The sequence below is a fragment of the Mugil cephalus genome, chromosome 13 (assembly GCF_022458985.1).
Source record: "Mugil cephalus isolate CIBA_MC_2020 chromosome 13, CIBA_Mcephalus_1.1, whole genome shotgun sequence".
NCBI classification, from domain to species: domain Eukaryota; kingdom Metazoa; phylum Chordata; class Actinopteri; order Mugiliformes; family Mugilidae; genus Mugil; species Mugil cephalus.
Window position 1 is genome coordinate 21,974,719 of NC_061782.1, and position 23,850 is coordinate 21,998,568.

The 23,850-nt window shown below is 40.3% G+C and overlaps 1 protein-coding gene across 2 annotated transcripts in view; it reads right to left on the minus strand.

Annotated features, from left to right (window-relative positions):
• Positions 1–1,931: 1,931 nt before the first annotated feature.
• The window catches only part of bean1 (brain expressed, associated with NEDD4, 1), a 37,945-nt gene continuing 16,026 nt past the window's right edge, over positions 1,932–23,850 (minus strand). For both annotated transcript variants that reach the window (XM_047603942.1, XM_047603941.1), the window contains exons 3-5: positions 13,058–13,261; positions 12,308–12,449; positions 1,932–6,418 (exon numbers count right to left, since the gene is read on the minus strand). In XM_047603942.1, coding sequence (XP_047459898.1) covers positions 6,022–6,418; positions 12,308–12,449; positions 13,058–13,261 — 743 coding nt within the window. In that variant the 3' untranslated portion in view covers positions 1,932–6,021. The remainder of the gene's footprint in view (positions 6,419–12,307; positions 12,450–13,057; positions 13,262–23,850) is intronic.

Here is a 23,850-nt window from a genome sequence, read left to right on the forward strand (position 1 = left end):
AAAAACTATCTCTCCGAGAGGATTCGCAGGCTTACTTGGAAATACTTTGGTTGAAAACATGAAGCGAAGCACGAGAACAGGTTGACGAAGACGACACTCTGGCACAAGACAAGGGGAACACAGACTACTTAAACACATGGAGGGAAATAGGGAACAGGTGGACACAATCAGGAATCAGGGAAGACAATCAGACTAGTGACACATGAGGAAGGGCAAGTGACCTGAAACGAGAGGAGCGTTACTTTTCAAAATAAAACAGGAAATGACAGGACAAAACAACCCCAAGACAAGACGCCCTCACCACGGTGTGACAGAACAGTGTCCATAAGATAGAGGTGTCACATTTAAGCTGTATTGAGGTTTACTTCCATACCAGGTAGATAATGTACAGTGATGTGAAAAAGCATTCCTGATTTTTTATTTATTGAATGTTAAATGTTTCAGATCATCAAAGAAATGTAAACATTAGTCAAAGGTAACACAAGTACACAAAATGCAGTTTTTAAACTAAAGCTGTTATTAAGGGAAAACTAAATCTAAACCTACATGACCCTGTGTGAAAAAGTGATTGCCCTCTAAATCTGATATCTGGTTGGACCACCCTTAGCAGCAACACCTGCAATCAAGCGTTTCCCATAACATGCAATGAGTTGAAGTCTTCATTTAGTTTTTCTTCAGTCATTCAGAGGTGGACTTGCTGGTGTGTTTCGGATCACTGTCCTCCTGCAGAGACTATGCAGTGTCCACTCTGTTACGTCCCCTCCCTTTCTGCCAGTAGTGGCTCACCTTGCCACTTCCCACAGGTGCTGGCAGTCAGGGAGGGTGGTTAAGGTAAAGCGGAGACACTTGTCTCCCACCAGTGATACCTACCTGTACCGGCTGAAACTCACTGTCGCTCTGCATCTTCTAGGCTCCACATCGCTCTAGGTTTTGGCTTTGTTTGTGCATTCAGAACACAATGTATGTTTCACTCACCCATGCTTCCCCTTTTCACCACAGATACACGTACCATCCACACCTCATAGTTGTTTAATTTGTTTGCAGATAACAATGAAAAACTGTGACTTGACTGGTCTCCACTCTCTAGTCACAGGCTCAAAGCTGGTTTGAGATGATTCATTCATACTATATTGAGTCTATGGGACAGAATGCTGTTGACTGATTTTGTTCAGGTGTAACTAGTGGGTTGTGATCTTCAAATCTGAGGCTTAAATGTGTACAAACTTGAATCTGTTTCTTATGGTTTTTATTGTGCAAGCTTTGGCACTGTCTATATTCAGAGGAGCTCTTACATAAGCAGGCCTCTGAACCCATCTATATCCACTGAGCTGACTGTCTGGTGTTTTACATATCATGACATTGGGTGGCTTTTACATGGATGTCAGTATTCTGGTTACTGGAATTTTGAAGTGAATATTTTTTTCTATTTCAGAAGAGTGATTACACTAGCCGGATTACATTTATCTGATTATCTTAATGACCATTGCATGAATTAATCTGGAAAGCTCTTGAAGAGGAGCGCATCATCAGGACAATAATGTTGTTCCACATGCCAGAAGTAGAAATCAAATGTATACAGACGTGAGTTGTTGTGAGTGTTGCTTTATCCTTCTATCCAGTTTAGTGTTTATGTATGTCCAAAAAAATGTATGTCATATGTATGTGACTTTAAAAAACACCTTGTTATATAGAACATAGATGAAGGCAATCTTGTCTAATTAACATATTTCGTAGCATGCAAGGGCCCATACTATCTCATCCTCCTTTATCTGGTCCTCGCAACAAACATGATTTTGGCATGTTAAAGCAACAGGTTGATATTAACATAACAAAAAACCTTGATTGTCATCTCTGACAGCTTGTGTAGACTGGAGCCAGGTGTGAAAATGTATCATTGTATGTGTTTCTCCTGTTGAATGGAGCCACTCAGATTCATATAAGAGTTCAGATTTATTCACTCTTCTCTACAGAAGAAAATATTTAACAAAATCTCTAATACAGAAACATAATAAAACATTATTTGAGTTATTTGTTAGGGAAGAGAGAGGACGAGAAATGGGAAGTGATACAGATGCATACATTTACTTAATACAAATTAGTGTTATCCTAGCTGGGGGGGAAAAGCAATGGTATGGAAACAGGTGCTAGACTGACACATCTGAAAAATACTAGGAAAGACTAGGAAAGGAGTCACGCTCGTTTTAAATGAACAAATACTATAATACTGACAACTCTGATCTTCACATTTTACTCTTGCCCTAATCTAATAAAGCTTTGACACATCTATTAACCTCATTTTATACAAACACGGCAACATACAGCCAGGTGATCATTCCATCTAATTAAGTGTCAAGGCTCAAGCTACTTCTTTAATATAGATTATTTTTGAGCAGGTGTGAGATAAAGCTGGATGTCTAATTGTAGATCTGCAGTACCCCCTAGTGGTTGATATTAGAACTGATTCGTTTTCAGAATAAAGCTTTGACTTGTTCAACATGTCCCGATGTGTCTTTGTGTACATATGGAAAACTGAATTTAAACAAAATTGTATGACTATTGGATAAAATAGAAAAGTAATGAGGAATGGTTGAGAAATACTGACATGTTTATTTAAGAGAAGATTATATAATAATTTTTAATATGTATTAAATATTCATTATTTGCATAATTCTGTCTTTTAAATATCTGTAACATCTCATAATATTATCTTGATTATTATTTATATATATATATATATATATATATATATATTATGCAATGAATTTTGTTTTTCTCTGAAACAAAAAATGATTAGATCTGTAATGTGTATGTCCATATGTATTGTTCCATCTGGTAGGGCTACTGGATTAATATGGCAGCAGGTATAACAGAAATGACTTTAATGGTTTGAGAGAGAAAAAAAGGAAAAGAGAAAAATTGTGTTTTCAAGATTTTGACCTAATTTGAGATGAAGATTTTCACCTAAACCAAGAAGCTTAATAAAGCATCTATTCAAGTGCACTATTATAGAAAAAAATCTCTTTATTTCTCTCTCTCTCTCCCTTTTATTTTAGTTCAGTTTTAGAGAATTTCCTCATTGCATTATTACAGCGCCTCAACAAAACTGACTTTGAACACAGACTAGTGCTTCGTTGTTTTGCTTGTGTGATGAACAATAGTAGCTAATAAACTGCAGTTTGTGTGTTTTTATCTGAATCTGCCTGTTTTTGCATCAGATTATTTTATCCCCCGTGTGCAATTTATTTGTTTTTTTGTTTGTGCTGTTTTATTCCAGTGTGTTCTCTTTGCAGCTGTCAGTTTGTTCTTTGCTTTGGGTCGCCCTTTCTAATTATCACAGTTTTCTACTAATTCAGCTTTTCCAAATTTTGTGCCCTGTCTGCTTTGTAGTTGTTTTGTTCTTTAACCTACCATCAGTGTCCAGCGTTTGTTTCATCTTTGGAACTGAGCGCAACATGCACATTTTAACTCTTTAAAAGAGATCTTGAAGGGAGTAAAGCAAAAGAGGAAGAGGGAAGAATAAAGAAGCAAACATGGATGGCAGAGGAACATCTAAAAGGGCGCAGGACAATTGGTTCATTCATTACAATATGTGGCAACTGACAAGTTGCTTAACTGTTGCAGTCAATGGCTGATTTGCAAATTAAGGATGTGAATTTTAGTGGTTGAGTTACATGTTAGATGATCAATTTAACAATATTTTTAAAAAGTTGAGTAATCAGAACTTATTTAGTAAGTGAGGCGCTCTTCCATACCACATCAGTAAACCAATTCTTCATGACCAGACATTTAACAGCGCAAAACACTGGATTAGTTGCATTGAGATCATTATATTGTGGCTACAGCGTTTAAGCTAACAGTCTGGGGCTATCAGGCACATATTTAAACATAAAACAGTGTCACGCAATGAACAAATTATGAAATGAAAGCTAATTAACAAAAAAAAAAATACACACACAAATAATTCTAAAATTACAAACAACAATTGCATTGTTATTAAAGCTCAGTCTAAAATGACTTCCTGCTTCAGTAACTGCTGATAAATGGTTGTCTACAGGTCTTAGTGTCTCCAGGATGAGCCAGGCTTTTCCTCCACGCACTGGTCGTTGCTTCTGTCTTTGTGAGAATGTGCTAAAATAAATGCAAAGAGTTTTGAGGTGATGCAACGGGCGGTCTGGTGGCAGTGATGCAGGTATTCAGACATTTTTTTTCTGCACAAAATTAAACTAAACTGTGGCGAAGTTATGGGTTTGGAAAAGAAAATCTCTAATTTGGCGTGGTTCAGAAACTTCACTCCAAATTCAGATTTGAGTGGTTCTTCAGATATGAACCACTCAGCTTTCAGCAAAACATAGTGTAGGACAGAGCGCTGATGTCCTCCGGCACCCACATGCAGTTTGCTGACATGGAGGAAGAAAAAACAAAGACTAGTTAGCAGGTAGAGAGGAATGATGCTAATTCTGAATATCACTTTTACAAAAATAAGGCTTTGCTCAGTCTGGATTAGATGTAGAGAAGTCATCAACCAGAAACCCACGTCTGGCTATTTGAATAAGCTTTTATATAACCTTTTAAAATAGTATTTTGGCACTTAAAATATAGGTACCAACGCTTTAATGGATTTCAATATCCGAGGAGCCACAGGATGATATAAAAATCTCAAAATATGAGTGCAACTGTACTGTACTGTAGAATAGTCCTGTAAATTATTCACTTCACAACTCCTTGTATTTAGAAAATGATATATGTGTTAACAGTAGAGCTGCCCAGATGCCTCTGATGCACTATACATGAGAATAAATGGAAATCTTTGTGTTTCGTCTTCTGATTCGCACGAAAACACACTGAGCGCTTGAAGAGCAAGGGGAGACTGCATGTGATAGCCCACGCCAAGTTAATCGTATCATGAGGGCAAAACAGAAAAAGACAGAAGCACCCATTTGTGAGTAGTGAGTGTGGCAAGGTCTACAGTTTTGTGTGTTGCTTCTCTGTTGCATCAAGCCAGCCTCGGCAGGAGGCTGGTTCTCCGAGCTACACTTTGCCGTGGGGGTCCAGTTACAGCATTGCTATTAAATCCAGAGCCCTTGATAGGAAGAGTTATGACAATTTGTACAACACTGGACGAGTCGACTCTCCCTCTGGGGATGACGGATGCATGCTGCGAATGTTTAACAATGCCTCCCATAACTCAAAGGTACAGCGAACACACCTGGAAAGAATGATAGAATGTTCCTGTCTAGTTCCCAATTAATTTCATCACAAAGTCCTTCTTCTAATCACTATAATACTACCACCACACTGGAAGCTACTGAACAGCACACTGCTCTAAATGTTCACACACTACAGAGACTGTAAACCAGCCATGTTGTGTTGGTAGTTGAAGATGTTCTATGCAACACCAGCTCTAAATATAGTTTCTTCCAAGACGTCACTAAATAGACTTGTAGGTGAGGATCCTATCGAAAGAAACTGGATGGTGGTGCTCTTGTGTGCTTGTGTAAACCTTAAACTACACCACGTCACTATTGTTCACACTTAGCCTTTCTTCTACAGTCTAATCTTGCTTTCGCCTACAGCATGATGAATAAATGTTTTTAGCAGTACTTCAGCCTAAGTTCCACACGTGACACACAGCCGGATCAGTCCTAATTTAAGAAAGACACATTAACAGTCAAAAACTGAACTTGACAACAGAAAAGACGGAGGAGAGTCTTTGTCCAAGAGAGCGTCATTGGGATGAGAGAAGTTCCAGAAACGTAGGCATACGTTGCAGTCAGTAGGTTTTTATTTTTGTCCAGAAAAAAAGCGTTTAAATGGCTTAAAACTGGAGTCTTGGCTGCATTGCAGTCCTCTGTAAAGCTTATTAGGTGTTCGCAACTGTGTGAAAGAGGTATGCATCTCATTAGTGTCCACTGTTTATTGTCACAGCTGCTCCTAACAGCTGATTTCCCCATATCCCAAGTGTTTGTTTAATTCAACTGGGGGACAACCATCGGCGCAGGTGAAAAATACAAATTAACTGTCCTACAGGATCTGGTTCGCTGGAAGTTGCTGGGAGTTGCCATCATCCCCCCTCTCTGATTGGTGTTTATAAAGGTCACATGGCATGAGAGGGAGGGGCTGTCCGTGCTCGGCCAACACTGACTCATAAGGTGGCGCTGCCTCCAGTGGGAAGGAGATGGATGCAATGTGTTGATGCTCATGTTCCTGCAGTCCCAGGGGGTAGTGGGAGGGGGAGAACCAGGCAGCACTCGCAGAGGTCTCTCCACAGTATGGAGAGGAGTCTGGACTGCTGTGGCTCGGCTGCTGCTGCTGCTGCTGCTCTGCCCCTCTCTGACAGGGGTCCAGTAGGGAGTATGGAGGTGGGTCATCTGTGGGTATGTAGATCTGAGTCGAACCTGGGCCAACGCACTCATCATACCTACAGCGGGGAAAGCAAAAATGAAACAGTTAGTAGGTGAAAACCATGGAGAATCATAACGACACCAGCGATCCCAGTAAATAGGACTGTAGAAGTGACTGCCCCATTCATTTTCTTTTTGAAAATGCCCCATTCTTAGTCACTTCTAAGGGCGTCTACATGTCAAATGTCTCCCAGCTGAGTCGTCATATTTGCTGTGGAGGTTGTAGGCTGGGTTCAAGTGTCCTGAGACAATTTATTATAATTTATTGTTGATGATTTGCATCATTAAACCTGGTCACTGTAGCTTTAAACTGGCATCCTAAAAATTATCAGCACACTCTGAGAACATCATCAAAAGAAGACATCTTGAGTGTCTTATGAAACAGCTTACAACCTAGTGCATGTGCAGTGCACTCTAACTTAGTGTGCAACACAGATTAATCACTAATGTCACAACAACTGAGTCAAACTGAAGAAATAAAATTATTGGCAGGTTGTGCTGCATCTCTGCGGTTTGATTGGCTGAGCCACTGCTTAGTTTTGGGCTTCCACTATGAGCGGAGAACATTTTTATGGGATTTAAAAAGGCAAAAAACAGTGCCACTGACTATCTTCAGTATGCTAGCAGGTGTATGGTTAATTTAAAAGTAGCAGGACTGCTAATCTGAAGCATTCCTTTAGTTTTAAGAATGTAGTTCCCTTATGATAATTTGTATAAATATGCAAATTCATGTTTATTTGATCTTTAAAGTGATTTAAAGTCATTTCCTCTTCATCATCATCATCATCATCATCATCATCATCATCATCATCATCATCATAATGGAATCTGGCCTGTCAGCCCATCCCTCTCTTCTTCATTCCATGCAGTAAAACTTACACACATTTTGCTTCCTGCTATTTGGGCAGTCTCCCAAAATGCTTCCCGGATGAAGTTCCACAGCAGCCCTAGAGTTTAGATTATAACCAGCTTCTTCCTCCAGGCAGAGAGACAAATAAAGGACATAAAATAGAATAAAACCAAATAGGAAAACGAATTATAAAATAACTGTGCCTGCGTGAAGCTAATGGTAGATGGGCACAGGAAGCAGTAAATCAGCGTAACTCAATCAGCGCGATGGTTAACTATATCAATGGGGTACCACTGTGTGTGTGTGAGTGTGCCTGTGTGTGTGTAAAGGTTTTTTCTTACTTTCTTTCTTATGCTATCCTGTTGTTGCCCCTTTAATGTGTCTGGGAGACAGAAAGAGAGCAAGAGCTATTTTAGCCCTGATGTTTGACAAGGCTCAGACCTAATGTCCACCGCAGTCACTCCTCATCACGGACGCTGAGCACCGCTCAAGGGAACTGAAACTGTTCTGTGACCTTGTTGATCTGTCCAGTGATTGATAATCCTTTTACAAAGCCATCATTATAAATCAATGTGTGCTCTTTAGTGCTCAGTTAATTACACATTTTAATTAGCTAACCACGGTTGGTTATTTATCTAAACAAACTAGATGGAACAAACGTCACCTGGTTCAGGGAACAAGTTCTATTTTTACCCAGCTCACAGTATGAACAAACCATCAGAGGATATTGAGTGACTCGGGGAACTCGACAATGTGAACCAATCTGCGTTTAAATATTTAAATGCTGTTATTTAATCATTTTAATGGAAAGTTTAAGGGTGTCTTTCTCCTTGGCACCCTCACACACGTTCAATCAAAAAGACACGCAGATGCTTTTAAAGTGTTTTCAAGCAAATTATTTTCTCCTGCTTCACAAAAAAAAATGACCTTCAACATTCATGCCAGTAAGGCACACAGAGGTGAAAATTGGAGATACTGGGAAGCGTGTCTGTTAGGCACAACGAGGGTGTTTCTGAGGTGTTGTAACACACTGTAAATCCCCATGTCTTCTGTCTCTCAGGAGTTATATCCTCCCTTGCTCCCACTGCGGATTTCAGCTGTGTTTGTGTGTGTTTCTGCAAAAACCTCACACTAGATAATGAATCTGGTGTTTTGCACGTTTGTGTGTTCTGATCTCAAGTGTGTTAGCTAGGTGTGGCTTAGTGAAAATAATTCGTCCCCTCTGAGATGCAGGCTGGGAGTTAAACCACTGCTTCTGTTTATGTGCTGCTTGGGTCTTTGTCTGTGTCTATTCATGATAAAGACGCGTCACACAAATCAGCCACTGAATGGAAAATCTGTAAAAATACAAAAAAATAAAAATATCAGTTGACGAAATTATTCTTTAATTTAACCCATTTTATATATATATTATATATAGATGATCAGCCACAACATTACAACGACTGACGGGAGACGTAAATAACACCAACCATCTTGTTAATGGAAACTTTTGGACCTGGGATTCATGTGGATGTTACTTAGACATGTAGCACCCACTTAGACCAGACCAGACACCCCCACCCCATAGCAATGACACTCCTTGATGGCAGCAGACACCCCCAGCAGGATGCAGCCTGACACAGGAACAACTCAAACAACATGAAAAACAGCTCAAGGTGTTGACCTGGCCTCCAAATTCACTCGATCCCAAACTAACAAAATGTCACAGGACACCCTCAGAAGACCCATGTCCATTCTCTGATGAGACGCAACTGAGGCACAAGGGAGACCTAGACAATATTAGGAAGGTATTAGGAAGGATCTATTAGGAAGATCAGTGTATAAAATATGTGCTGGTTATTGGGCCCAGTCTTTTCTTCTCTCTTCACTCATATTTGCCCCTCTTCTCTGTCTCTTCCCCTCTGTCTTTAGTCTCTTTTTCTTTTCTTTGTCTCAACCCTGAATCCACATTTCTCCCTTGACTTTGGCTGACGACCCTAATCTCTCTCACGTATAAATCTCACAAAGGCAATGCAGCAAATGGCCTTTATACAGAGTGACAATAACCACAATTGCTCTCTATACCCAGTGATTTTCTGCCTAAACCTCTGATATTTGTCACATACCCACAGGTCAGGAGAAAGGGAGGACCTCTGGCACATATTCAGGCAATGGTTGTGACGCTCTACAGAGCCGGACACCAGACGATCCTTGGCACAACTTACAGCATATGGTCTCTGTGTGTGAATGTGACAGTGTATTTGCGTGAGTGTAAAGCTGGCATATCCCTGATCTTCACCACTGAGAGAGGCACTTGCATGTGGGGCACGAGAACCTTTAGATGCTGCACATGAGAGAGGTGTACGTAGAAAGGTGAAGCATAAGAAGCTGTGTAAGGTCCACATTTAGATGCAGCATTTTTTAAATATCATATTGAATCTATTTTGTCAGTGCATCACATGCAAACACATCAAATTCAAGAAAAAACGAGACACACGTGTCTCCCTCTGGTTTCATTTTCCCATTGCCTGACATGTTTGCTTGAAACAGGGTTACTTTCATCCTACTCCATCGCCATTATCTGTCCTTCTCACTTTGTCTCTGTCATACATTTTGAATCTGTTGCGTTTGAAGTCGTAATCCTGGTTGGCCAGTGTTATTCTCTCTTCACAGCTCTATAACCCTCTACAGCATTATTCCTGTTTGTCAGTGACACTAGCAGTTAGTGTCACAGTATTGGACACAAGAACAGGCCCGTCACTGTCAGCACTTTCATTGCTTGTGAACAGGTAATCAGCATTTCACATATTGTGTCACAAATGTAGTTATGTGCACCAGGCGTTAATGTCACTGCCTGACAACAGATGACCAGCTCTGTTGTGGTTTAATCTTGCAATGAACGCTGCTTTAAAATGTTTTGAGCACAATAATAAGCACAGTGATGTCATTAGTGATAAACTTTATGCAGTGGTTTGCACTCTTATTTTTTTTTTCTTGCTTTAGATGAGCACTTTTATCAGTAGTTGTAGTCTGTGTGTGATTTTTTTTCATGTGCATAATGTACAGAAAGAACAGCAGTGAAATAAAATGTGTGTGTGTGTATGCACCAAAGCATGCCCAGCTTCTCCCTGAGAGGAAGCAGAAGCTTTCGGTCTCCACAGGTGAACTGCTGATCCGTGAGTGTAAGTTTTTTCTACCAGTGTGTGCGTGTGTATCTGCGACTAATGCGAGCGTGAGCGCCTGTGTGTGTTTGTGTCGGAAGTGTAGCGTTCACAGTCTCAGTTGGTGAGCTGTTGATCTGAGTTCCCTGAGTTTCCCTCAACCATCTGTGGCCCACACACTAACGCACAAACACACGAATGCGCACCCACACTCTGCAGGACGGCCACGTGACTGCAACTACCTGCTTGCTGACAGGATAAAAAACAGCAACCTGCCAAAATTAGGGAAACAAAATGTGCGATTTAAATATATGTACTGTGTGTGTGTCTTTAGATGCGTGTGTAGCCTGTGTGTGTGTTGGCTGCTGTCCCGTTGTCCGGGGCCAAAAAGTCCAGTTCTCACACAGGAAGTCCAGGACACTCTGGTTCTCTGCCAGAATGCTGACGTAGCATGCTAGCTCCCCCTTTTTTCATCCTCTCCCCTTCCTCTCTCTTGTGCATTCCTTGGTGGGATGCTGTATCTTTGTTTCCTGATGCTCTCAGGTTTCTGCTGTTTAGAAACATTATGTTCAGCATGTTCAGTATTTGTTATAAACACTGAAGTGATTAATCAGAAACACGGTAGTGGCTGAAATCACATATAGGAACATCTTTCTGGCCCACATTAGGCCCTGCAGCATTAAGTGTCATTTAGACACTACTAAACTCTGCTGCTGCTGCCACTACCAGGTGTATCACTTCACAGATGATGCGTTTTTCCTGCAGGGTCAAGCATTTATCTGTCTTGCAGGATAACACGACAGGAGCTTCGGTTTAGTCTCCAGACCAAAACCCCAGTGCAGAAAACCTCAGATTCAATGTAATGAATGGTTAGACGATAACCTGCAAGAACTGTGCAACACTACTGAGTCAGCATGAATCAGGAGCCACATGGAGCATTTCTAACACTATGCCAAGTCCACTGAGAGCACAGAGATTATAATTCACTCTACATGTACATAGGTGTGGTGAGTGAAAAATCAATATCAGGGCAAGTCTTGTTTCTCCAAAGATCGGGGACTGGCTCGAGTGAGGCCAGGTGTGAACCAGACACCAACCCGAGCTGAGAAACTGTGTCTTAAACAACACATGCAACCCTGCATGCATAACAACTTAAAGGATGGAATCCTTTCCAGTAGTAAAACCCTTCAAGCTTTAAATTCTGTGCGATCAGATTGAATAATTTTGGGTAAAAGAACAAGAAGGAAGCAGACTCTCCCGCTCACACTGCAGGGGAGGGATTTGTGTGAATTATTAAAGTTGCCAATTAGACCAGCTGACATTTAGATCAAAAACACCATGACACTGGCTTTTAGCGAGCTCTTTCTCCTCCACACACACACACATACACACACACAAAGAGCACAAACGCTCATTTTTGCACCCTTACAAAGGGCACCAAAGGCAGTGCGCTTTAATAAATGAATTACCACAGAAGAAGGGCCAAACCAAGTGGCCAGAAAACACTGGGGGACACTGCATGAATGGTCAGTTCCACTTTATGTTTGACATTTGATATAATTGGAAAAAGGACGTTGGCCTGCTTCTTATTTTACTGCTCTTATAGTAAACAAGGCTTGAGATTTCATTTTTATTTATTTTCCTAATATTTTAACTCCAGATTTGTCAGACACAGGTAAAGCTTTCCCTCATGACCACACTGTATTTTGTCTATAAGTAAATAACAAATCTGCATAGTCCGATGAAAACCCGCTTAATATAAAAATTGCGCATTCATTATTTTAGCATTAATATTTTCTTATATATTCTCTGAAAAAAAAAAAAGAATAAATATAGGTCAAAACAATGTTATGTTGAAAAGAAAATGTTGTGCCTGAAATCAGTATCTACGTCGGATTCACACAGCCTCTTACCGTGGTGGTGAGTCAGGGTACAGGTTGCTGATCTGTGACAGAGTCTCTCTGTACGAGTCAAAGTCTAAACCAGGAGGAAAGTCTTCTAAGCAGCTCGACCTCAGCTCTCCTGCTGAACCTCCATAAGAAAATCCGTCTGGTCCTGCAGAGACAGAGTCACGAATCTAATGTTATGCTTGAATTAGACTTTTATCACCTGGGGACATTCGGTACAATCATTCTGATACTGGACAAGGATTTTTTAAATTTTTTTTTGTTACCTTTTGTGCGTTGTACATTTTTCCCCTCACATTTTAACTTATGCATGTTACTTCACAGCTTCAAAACACAATAAAGGAAGGGGATTAACTTAGTTTTCTTTTCACAGATTTAAAGCCCTGGCAGTAAGTACTGTTTAATATTTGCTTAGCGCCTTGGAATATTTACATTCTCTTGGGGGATTGAAAACCTGCTACATTTTGGAAGCAAGTCATGTGAATATGTGGGTATAGTGAATTTCTGACTGACACAAGCAACATGTAGTTTCCTCTATACATAACATGGTATGCGGTAAGACATGGTATACCTCTTATTTCTCATGTATTTTTCTCATTTCAGATTGTCCTCAATGTTGTAATTATTTTTGTGCTTCACTTGTGATTTTATTACAGTGATTTACATGTTAATTAGTTAGCTAAATTACACGTTTTATTATTAATAGAGCTCTACGTCTTAACTGTCAGGAAATCAATAAACATGTCACCTACTGACCATAACTAGCTCTCAAGTGGGGGTTTCGAAGTCGGCTGTCTTTGCGCAGGCTGCCAACGATGATGGTGATGCAGGAGAGGAAGAGGACTAAACCTATAACGATCCCCGCCACCACCAGCGGAGACACCAGGAGAGATGCCTCCCCTCCTGACTCCCTCTCACTCCGGCAGTCTGGGTACTCCCCATGGCTCTGGTTGGAGCTCACTGCAGGGAAGCAGAGAGATGGAGAAGGTCAGGAGTGAGTGTGCGGTTGCGTGGTTCAGCCTGTGTGGGCAAATCTAAACAGAATAAAATCACAATGGCATTACGGTTGCTGAAGACAACAGTTAAAACAGCACAACAAGGTGTGAACTTGTTCCCAAACGTCTTACACATCCAACGCAACAACATCAGTGTTGTTCGAATTCCAATATTCATTGAAGCTCTTTTTGTGTATGTCTTCAATTTTAGTTTTTTTCTTTTTTTTTGGCCATGCTTCTGACATATTTAACATCTTTATTTTAGTCCTTTGCACCATAAAGACCGGGATTCTTCCATTGAGTTAATTCATGATTACATGAAGTAAAGCCAGGTGCTGGCATACCTGGCCACTCTGCAGTATAAAGCCTCGTTACATTGATGTGCCCTTTTGATGCACTTCCAATGAGACGTAAATAAATTCTGTTCAAACATATGCAAACCTTGAAGGACCTCTTATAGATTTTACATATACCATAGTTTCTATTTATAGGAATTAAAATCAAATCAATATTGTGTTTGACCACCCTCAGCCAACAGCACCAGTCCTTACACGTACTGTCCCACACAGTTTTTTCTAGGCAGGTTTGTAGTTCCACGCATCCTGGAGAACTTTTTTCACTGAGGTAATCCTCAGACTCTGGAGCCTGTGGGGACCACACCATCTGCTGCAAGTCTCCTTGTCCTTCGTGTGTTTTTCAGACAATTCTCTGTGACTCTGGCCGCGAGTTTAAGGTCGTTGCCTGTCCGTCCGTCCGTCTGTCGGCTGAGTAGATGACAGTAGTGCACCAGAGGGGTCGTGTTGTGTAACCGCTGTCTTGCCCTGCACACATTGTACTGCCTTCTAATTCTCTCCCCCCTCTTTTCCAGCCCTCTCTCCCCGAGGACTTATTCCATTTCAGCGTGTGACAGATAATTAGAGCTAGGGTCTACACGCACGCAGTCTCTCTCTCTCTCAGTCATCATCGTCATTAGATTACAGAACGATCCTGTTCCTCTCCATTTCTGTTTAATGTCTCATCTCTCTGTTTGCTCTGCCTGTCCACCGTCTGTCTGTTTGACTGTCTACCTGCTTATCTGTCTTCCTGCCGGCCGCCTTCACTCTGTCTACATACATGTGAAAGAGGGTGATACTTAAAAATGTTCATTATTATTTTTTTATTTGGCTGTTATAATTGTTTTGCTCATCTCCCTCTAAAGTAATCTAATGTATGTTATGTTGACTAAACGACATGTGGCTCAGATCTTTTGAGGAGTACTGGTTTTTCAGTTTTAGAATCCATTTCTTAAAACCCGGTTAAATACATATAAATTAAAACAAACACACTAAGTCAGTGACACATTGTTAGGTCCATTTCATTATGGAGGCTGTATTATTGCCCATTGTTGAATGTGCAATGAGTTAGGATTAGTGCGGCGCTGGCAAGATGGTGACAGCTTGGCCCTCCACTCCTGAGAAATCCTGTGTTATATCATGCAGAGTTTATCCATCTTTATATACAGTCAACCTCAATTTAAACCCACCTCACCATCTTTCCCTAACATTAAGCAAACTGTAATAAGATCAGAAATCATTTGACACAACAAAGGCTCTTTTCTTTCATTTAACCATTTAATCATGTACATTAGAAACTGATTTTCTGTCCTACGATACATAAGATATCAAGCTAAAATATACTAAGCTTTGCCATCAAACTTGCATATCAGTACTTAAACACGTTTCACAGAATGCCCCTTCTTAACAGAATGCCTCATGTTTGCCAGAGACTGACTGGACAGGACTGACTGACTCTCATTGTGCTGGGAGACAAGTTTCCTGTTGCTTTTTTCTCTCATTTGTGTCTATCACTACACTGAATACAAAGCAGGAGGAACAATCAAAATCTCTAAATGATTTACACTCACAATATCATTTTCATTTCGGTCCCCGTGCTTTTCCATCGCTCATTTCTTGTCTCTTTCTCCCCGAATGTCTGCGTCTGTAATTCTGTTGTCTAAAGTAATTTGGTTTCACACAGATTCCCGAGAAAAGGAAAATGTTCTCTCACCCCAAACGATTCCCAGCAGACCTCTCTACTCTCTCAGCAATGTCTCCTCTCTCCCTTGCTCCTTTGTCTCCTCTTTGTCGCTCTCCAAACATGATTTTCGCTACATTTTTGCTCCTTATCTCTTTCTCATGAACTCCATTTTCTCTCAGTCTCCCCAGAGAGGACGCACAAGAAAACCTATAACTATGTATATTTAAATTCGCATAAACCCGACTCGCTTTGTTTCCATCCCTATCCTGCACAAATTTGAACATCAATCAAAATTCCTTATCAGTACATGAGTCACTGACACAGGTTGAAACAGATTTACATAATTTAGAGTTTTTACAACCTCCGTTGTTTCTTCTTGTACCACAAATTTTTTCTTTTTCTTTTTCTTTTTCTTTTTTTTGTAACCCAGCTAGGCGTTGTTTTGACACATTTTAGTCAAGTGCATGTCACATTTAGCTCTGCGGCACCTGATGTCTTCACATCTTGTCCCCTTGTGGCTGCTGCCCCTGATTGTTAGCCCGGTCCTGATGCATCTCACCTGTGCCTCATTGCCACCCTCGTATTCAGCCCCTGTGCTCCCTTCCTTCCCACTATATCAGGTCATCTTTGTTCTTTGTGTCAGACACTTTCCAGACTGCTCCTGGTGTGCTTAGTGCTTTTCGGTTTCTTCCCAGTCCTTGCCAGTAATTTTTAAGTAAAGACTGTTAATCCACCACCTGTCTCTTGGGCGTGTGCGTTTGAGTCCTTCTCAACCAGTTCTTTGTTTCAGTTCAGGGTTCAGTGTGGATGAAAAGCTCCATCTAGTCTGCTTGATGCTAACAATAGCCATTGATCAGTCACTGATGAGACATGTTTTAATCCTAATTCCAGGCAATGTGAAGTAGATTAGGTGGCTATTGAATAGATTTGCATTTTATTGTCCTCCATAAAAGCTGAATGACATCTTGTTCTTTCTACTTAATTGTGATTTAAGATGTAAGGAGGAGACCTTGAGAGGTTTGGATTAAGAGTAGCCACAGCTCGGAACCACGCGATAAATTGGATCTGTAAAATCAAGGAACAGGAAGATGGAAGTGTAGTGTTATGCTGAAGTGAGTGGACACAGCTGCAGAGGACGAAGGCACAAAGTGTGTGTGTTGATGTTGTGTATACTACACTCATCCCATTAAATAAATCGGTGTAAACGAGCACAGGGAAGTGGGGCTAACATGAAAGTGTTTTTTTGAAAATTAGTATTACAAAATGTAATAAATCTTATGTGACTTTACCTGCCTCAGTGAAATTGCCCTCTGTCAATTACATTACAACGGTAAATGCAACAAGGTGACAAAACAGAAACTCTGAAGCTGCACATTTCCCCTGTAGTACTAGGAGACGTATTAGCAGGAGTGAAAGTCCTCACAGAAACTCAAACCTTTGGGAGTAAAATATTGATCACTGCCAACGAAAGACTGAGAATTTATTTCTGGACAGAAAATCGTAGGAGCCAGTAACACTACATCATTCCTGCATCGGCTTCCGCATGAGAAACACGAGGTGACCGTGGCACCACTTGGCTGCAGCTTATGTGTGGCGTGGTATATGCTCATTAATAATGAAACAGCAACAGTGGTAATTCACCTTGACAGCTTGTCACTAAAGTTTACTGTTGAACGTGCACCCACTCCTCCAACACTGTATACCCAACACCATGATGTCATACAAAAAGCCAATTCATAATCCAGAGGTGGACACGGGCAATAAGCTCACTGGTGAGGCTTGTTTACTACATTTTACCTTACATAAGCTTAGAGTTGTCTTTTTCTGCTTGGAGATGATCTTGAGAACAGATTTTTAGGCTTTCTGGCTAATTATTTCTATCCTTAGCTGGATAGAAAACTTTTTGTGCCTCATATAAATCTTAACCTCTCGTCAATACAGAGCTCAAAGTCTTAGAGTTCAGGATTTATTAGGATCATTTTAAGATTATGTGTTGTTTTGACTATTTTGCCAGCATATTACTAATGACTCATTGGTTGGTATTACATCAAACTGACAAGGCTGATTATTTTTAATGTGCTACACAAAGGGTGACGATGTCCACCCATCTGTCTAAATATTTTAGCCTGGATGGAAATATTCCAAATTTAGGACTGTATTGGTCCACATGGTAGTCCTCGCACTTAATGGTGTACCAACAGGGATGGTCCGAGGACGTTTACTACGGTGCAGAAACAAGGTTGTCAGTTTTGATTTTCAGTAAAATAGCCAGATTTTCTTAATGGAATATCTGGCTCTGGAATGGATCCTAGAGGATGTACTCTTTAACTATGGATGACATTTATTGTTTTATGTTTATCAGATGTATTGAAATTAACTGATGCAGGCAGGTGTCCTCTAGCTCCGACTCAGAGGCAGAATTACATTGCATCTGGTATTTAGAAAAAGATACCAACAAAACTAATTACATCCAAATACAGATATGTGGATCCTCTGCTTGCGTCACGTTGACTCTGCGAACAGGCCTGGTCTGACTCCGCTATATGTGTACCAGTGGTGACAGTGAGTGTGTGACTTCCACCATTTTTGGTTTTGTTCATTATTACCTGTTAAGCAACATAACACTGCCCGTGTAAACCTTGATAACGCAGATCTAAACATCTCATCATAAGTGCAGCTGCGTTTTCTCAACGTACCTGCAGTTACTCACACCTACTCAAAATCTGTCCACTGCAGCAATTTACTGCTCTGTGCACACTACACTCAACGTTATATTTAACCTAAACTCAAGTCACAAAGGTATAACAAAACAACAAAATAGCTATAAATGTATCTTTGAGAAACACAGTTTCCTTGCAGCTAATAAGACAAAGAAGACTGATGATTTATATTTGCCTTTGGTCTTGATTGCCAACCTACTGCTTTTGCAATTTCAGACGTTAATATACTATAGATCGCCAGCATATGCCGGTGCAAGTTCTCTTGATATCTAAAGTGTATCTAATCCTAACGACTAACAAACATTATTATGGAATGTCTTTTCTACCTGATCGGAGTGGAGGTTGCTAAATATTGACCCATGTGTCACTTTTGTTGGAGGCATGTTGATAACACTGACCCATGAGTCAGAAGCATTATGTTTTCAGAACAGATTACCTATTTGACTGTGCCAATGCAAACCCACATTTATATTCACACACTCAATTTTAGCACAGTGGCAATATTCTTATAAGTGGGAAAAATAACCAGATAGAGTTTTGGGCCAAATGCATATCCTGTTTGAGTCCATCCAAACTGGAGAGTCACCAGTAGTCTCTTATTTTTGAATGTCATAAACTATAAAGTTTAAAAGGCTGTGCTATTGGCTGCTGCTGGGTGCACTGCATCACTTTATACATTAGCTGCATACATTACACAGAAACATCAAGCCACCACTCAGATTCAATCTGACAGCTTGTCATTATGAGTTACAACCACCTTCTCTTCAATATGAAATATACCATAGCCCTGGTCGACTGGACGTTCACGGACATCAAGGCAGAAAGACTTCCTTCTGCAGGGATGTTTGATAAGGAATAACAACAGACTCAACTGAAGCCAGTAAAGAGCCCCGTTTTCAGTGAGGGAGCAGAGGCAATAAGAGGAAAATAATAAAATGAATACACTGTATCTACAAATGTTCCACCAGTCTTTTATAATCACGAATCATGTAGAATTAAGGTTTCTCATAACAGTTATTTTTAGGTACAAATACTACAGTGTATATTTTCACTATAACTGAATGGTGATTAATCATTGAATCATACTCGTTTGGGGTTATTGCAGAATATCATCCCTCCGTTTTTACCGTCTCTTCAAGATCCTCCTGTTTTAGTATTTGTGGACCTTCCACAGAAAACCAACGAACCACTGCAGACTTTTGATAGCTCGTATCTGGAGTGCTACTTCACCCACACACACCCACACATGCACACTCACACACTTGTAAGATTTCAGCTTTTTGTTCAAGGTCAGGTTACTTTTTAGGCTTTGCTTGTACGCCACGATAAGGATCATGTGAATACGGTAGTAGAAACCAAAACTGCATTTAACCACTGTGTCAGTACAAAGGGGATGTTTAAATAATAAAGACAACGCAGAACAATTGCAGCAATTCAACTGTCTCACTGTCGTCCATTTAGCATTTGGCATTTGGTTTGAGAGGTTTTAGAATCAAAATAAATCCCTGCCAGAAACCAAGATGTTAGTACAAGTTTAGTTTATCTGATGTAGCAGGCAGCATATGTATGTAGGCTGGGGATCTGATGATATTTACTGACCTTCAGTAACCCATTTGAAGAGCTAAGCATTTTTCTAAACATTCATTGCTTATAATATGCATTTTTATTCTTGTATGGTCCTGGGCTTTTGTTGCCAAGGTAACAATGGTAACTTTCTCTCCTTAATCCTATCTTGATGAGATGGTTGCTGTATGTCTGTGGAAGTTCTTTGTCATCCAGGTCATGGTACATCCAAAAAAAAAAAACTAATTAGAAAAAAACTAAAAGAGTAACTGGATTTCACCAATTTTTGGTCACAATCTGCAGTCTCAAGGTGTGAACAGAGGTAAAATTTGTGGGGAAAGATCTTAAGACGGTGTTGTAAATTGATGGCAGATTATATGTCAGTCTATTTAATCTTGTTGTTTCCTCTGCTTCCTGTACTGCTTTTAAACCACCTGTCTTTTTGAGGACAAAAACAACTAAAACGTTTTAGCCAGATAAGACAGCTGGTTTAATACGAAGCTGTCTATGTCAAATTGGAAAAAGCCTCTCTTGCTGTGAAATCTACAGTTATGTTACTGTAGTAAACACAGTAACATGACTGGGTTTGATTTTGACAGTAAATTGCTGAACACCTTACAATAGAATCTTGTCCACGAGACAAAATCTCAGTAGTTTGAAAAGGGTTAAGGGTTACCCAGGGTTAGCCAGAACAGCACTGTAAATAGTAATCTACTGTACTTTTACTTTATTGTACGTACTAGATTAAAAAATATTTCGTAATATAAACGATGATTATCTCATAATTTCAACTTTTGAGTTTTTTTATTATAGGTTTCACCCTTTATATCATATTTATGTCTTCTTAGCTCATAATTGTGACTTTTTACTGCTGACTTATTACCGGACTATTACTTTGTATCAAGCCAACCTACTGTTGCTACCCTGTCAAGCTTCTTTCTGTGATTGGACAATGGCCGTTTGGTGGCAGGCTTTTAGAAAGATCAAAGGGGATCAAAAGAGCCATGTTCAACAGTCATGCTTAGTCAGACCAATCAAATCGCTGCAAAACTGGATATAACCTGCCATCAATTGACAACATGGCCTTAAGGGCTGTCCGTGAAAAGTCCCACCTCTCTTCACACCTGAAGACTGGAGTCTCTGGCCATTAAAGTATCATTCATTAGGGATAGAAAATCATTTCCTCCAATTACACGTAAGTAGCTGTTCATTAAGAGACCATGGTCATGTGAGTTGCTGGTTTGTAACACCCACAGATGGTTCTTTTTAAACCCCCACTCTCCACTAGTCATTTAGAACTGCTGCCATTTTTCCAGCTTGTCTTATTGGAAGTAAAATTGTCTGTATTTATAAAACTTGTTTAAACTGAACCCACTCCACTCCTTAACACTAATTAGCTAATGGACAACATTTACCACATCTGATGCTGAAGGGTAATTAAGCCAGTTATGCATAACAAATCAGTATCAATGCAGTTAGACCATGATGCTCGTTAGGGTGCATTAACATCATTGCAAGTGTCTAACCACACATGGATCTTTAAGTCAATCATCCTAAGTGATATTGAAAACATTCCCACTGTAGCATGTAGCATGCAGTCATTTCTCTACATGTAGTAAAGGAATAAAAGATGGAATGTTTTGCCATTTTGTGATGGGTTGGATTCTCCATTAACTATCTACTCAAGATTAAATCTGTTAAGTGCATTTGTTGAAGGCACATGTCCAGATGTTGTTAAATCAGTTCTTAAAACAGTTGTGCCTAATTGGCCTGTCCTAGTGCTCTTGGATAAGGGCCCAAAAACTTAACTCGCAATCACAATAAGCAGGACAGATGGCCGTAAATCAAAAATATTGCTGTGAGGAGCAAATTTTTCTCTGTATTTGAGTACAAGCTGGCACTCCCACTTTCAGGTCCTCCAAATATTGTTCATTGTTTGAGAGTTGAGATGATTAAATGTGCACTCTACTGCAGAGTTTCATATCCAGCTCCATGAACAGACTGCTGCTTTTTGGCTCTTCTCTCTCCTGAATCACGGCTGTAGTTGTTTTCCTGTTTCTCATCACAGACTGAAAACCCCCTCACACTGTGACTGCACCTGACCCATGCTGGATTTGCATCTATTAGCATAGGCACTAATTAACCTCTCAGCTGGTGATGTTATTGTTCCATTACGATATCATTCTTACTTTATTCCCACCCCACAAAAAAAGAAAAAAGAAAATGATTTATTTCATATTCTTCTTGGAAGAGATGACATGAGCCTCCAGGGTGAAATTTGTCTGTCTTCCCTTTGCTGTGGGAGTTTTAGAAGGCTGCTTGAAGTCGGCACAATTTGTAAATATTTCACAGGCAGTTTAGCAAAAAAAAAAAAGAAAGAAAGAAAGAAAAACAGCAATGTAATAATTAGCTCAACTACAATTGATGTTGAATAAAAGTTACTTTTACTCTGTGCACAAGCCTGTGTTTAGCGTCATGTGCTGCAGGATGACTACCACTCTCTGAAGCTCTCAGGATGTCCGGGCTATTCCTCTGCTTCCAGAAACAACACTTAACTCCTTTTTTTAACATGGGGCCAACTTAACTCTAAAAATACCCTTTTCGGAGTGGCTCAGGTAAAACTTAATACAATTTCTACTGAATATGCACGAGTGAGAAAAGTGTACTTGTAAGTATGCAAAGCAACACCTTACTACACCGGTTAACGAGTCAATAAGCCTATTAATTTACCACTGGTACAAACACTTTCTGACATTGAGGCCTGATAGCAACAGGACTGTTTCAAACAACAGAAGTTTTTCTACTGAAGAGGTGGTTGCTGCTGTGACATGAAACGACAGATGTTATCTCCTCACTTGTGCAGCGTGCTGGAAAAGACCGAACTTTCCTGCAGCCAGGTCAAGGGACAACACGAGGCACAAAGGGAACATCTCTGTGTCGCACGCACATCAACCCCTCTGCCTCTTTCCTTCTGTTTTCCACCGCTGTCTTGCTGTTCTCCTCGCTTTCCTGTCTCCGACTCTTCCTGTTGTTATATCGAGCGAATGCCAGGAGGGCTTTCGTGTTGGTGGAGGGAGAACATTGGCCATTAATCCATCACGTCGCATTACTGCTGGAGCAGGAAAGTGAGGATGGAAGATGCAGGGTGGAGGAGAAAAAGAAGAGAGTCTGAGCTCATCTTTCACAACAGTGAAATCCTCCTCTCCAAGTTAGAGAGTAGGTGAATGCTACATCAGAAAGGGCTACAAACTCCTACATAAAAGTCTGTTTTGGGGTGTGAAGGAAAGAGGATATCAGTGCAGCAAGGTGACACATTCAGCCGTTGGAGATAGCACTAGCACAGATAAGAGTTTGAGGGGTAAAAAAGGCACGAAACAACCAAATGGTATGCCTCAATCAGACAAACACCTCATTATATAGAGTACAAAACGTCAACTGTGATAGATTTGAAACTAATCAGTAAGAGTAAAATCAGATACTCACCTTAACAGTCTTATTTTGTGCTTGTGTACTCTCCAAATTAATAAAACAATCAACATCATTTTACATTAATCATGTCACTAAGAAAATGTTTTATAGTATTCGCTGTTGGAGGCAAGGGTAGCTGTCCCTCTGACTCACAGCATATATTAATGAATAGTTGGTTTTCACTTAAAACGAATCCCACTAAGATAATACACAATTAAAACAAGGAAACTACTTGTATTTTTTCTTAGTGTCCCATGTGTATAGGCTCATTTATAGTAGTCAGCTGATTGTGCCTGTATCCAGCTGAGGCCAGCAACATCAGAGGGGGGAAGAAACAAACGTGCCTTTGGCAAAGTCAACTTAGGACAGATGATACAAAGACATTTTAGTTCTTCAAAAGCACATGGGGTCAGTGTTTCTTTCTTGGAGGCCTGCGAGAGCCTCACCCCCACCGGCCCGATGCTTTTTCAAGGTTGGCAGCTCCTCGAGTTGACTGACAGGTGCAGTGGTGCGAGTCGAGTGACGATGAAGAGGACGAGACGAGGCGTGCACTTTGCTGACTACAGCAAAGACGCAAAACAACTACAAAGAGATGTAAAATGACAACTAGAAGACGGAGAAAGGACACAAAGAGGTGTCTTGCTTCTGCTAGAAGTAGGAGTGGTAAGGACCATCTGTCCAGTCCTACTTACAGTTGACTTATAATTAATTATATGATGTAACACTTATTTACAGTATTATAATAAATCCACACCTAAATGTGTGGTTATTGTTGCTGCAAGACTTG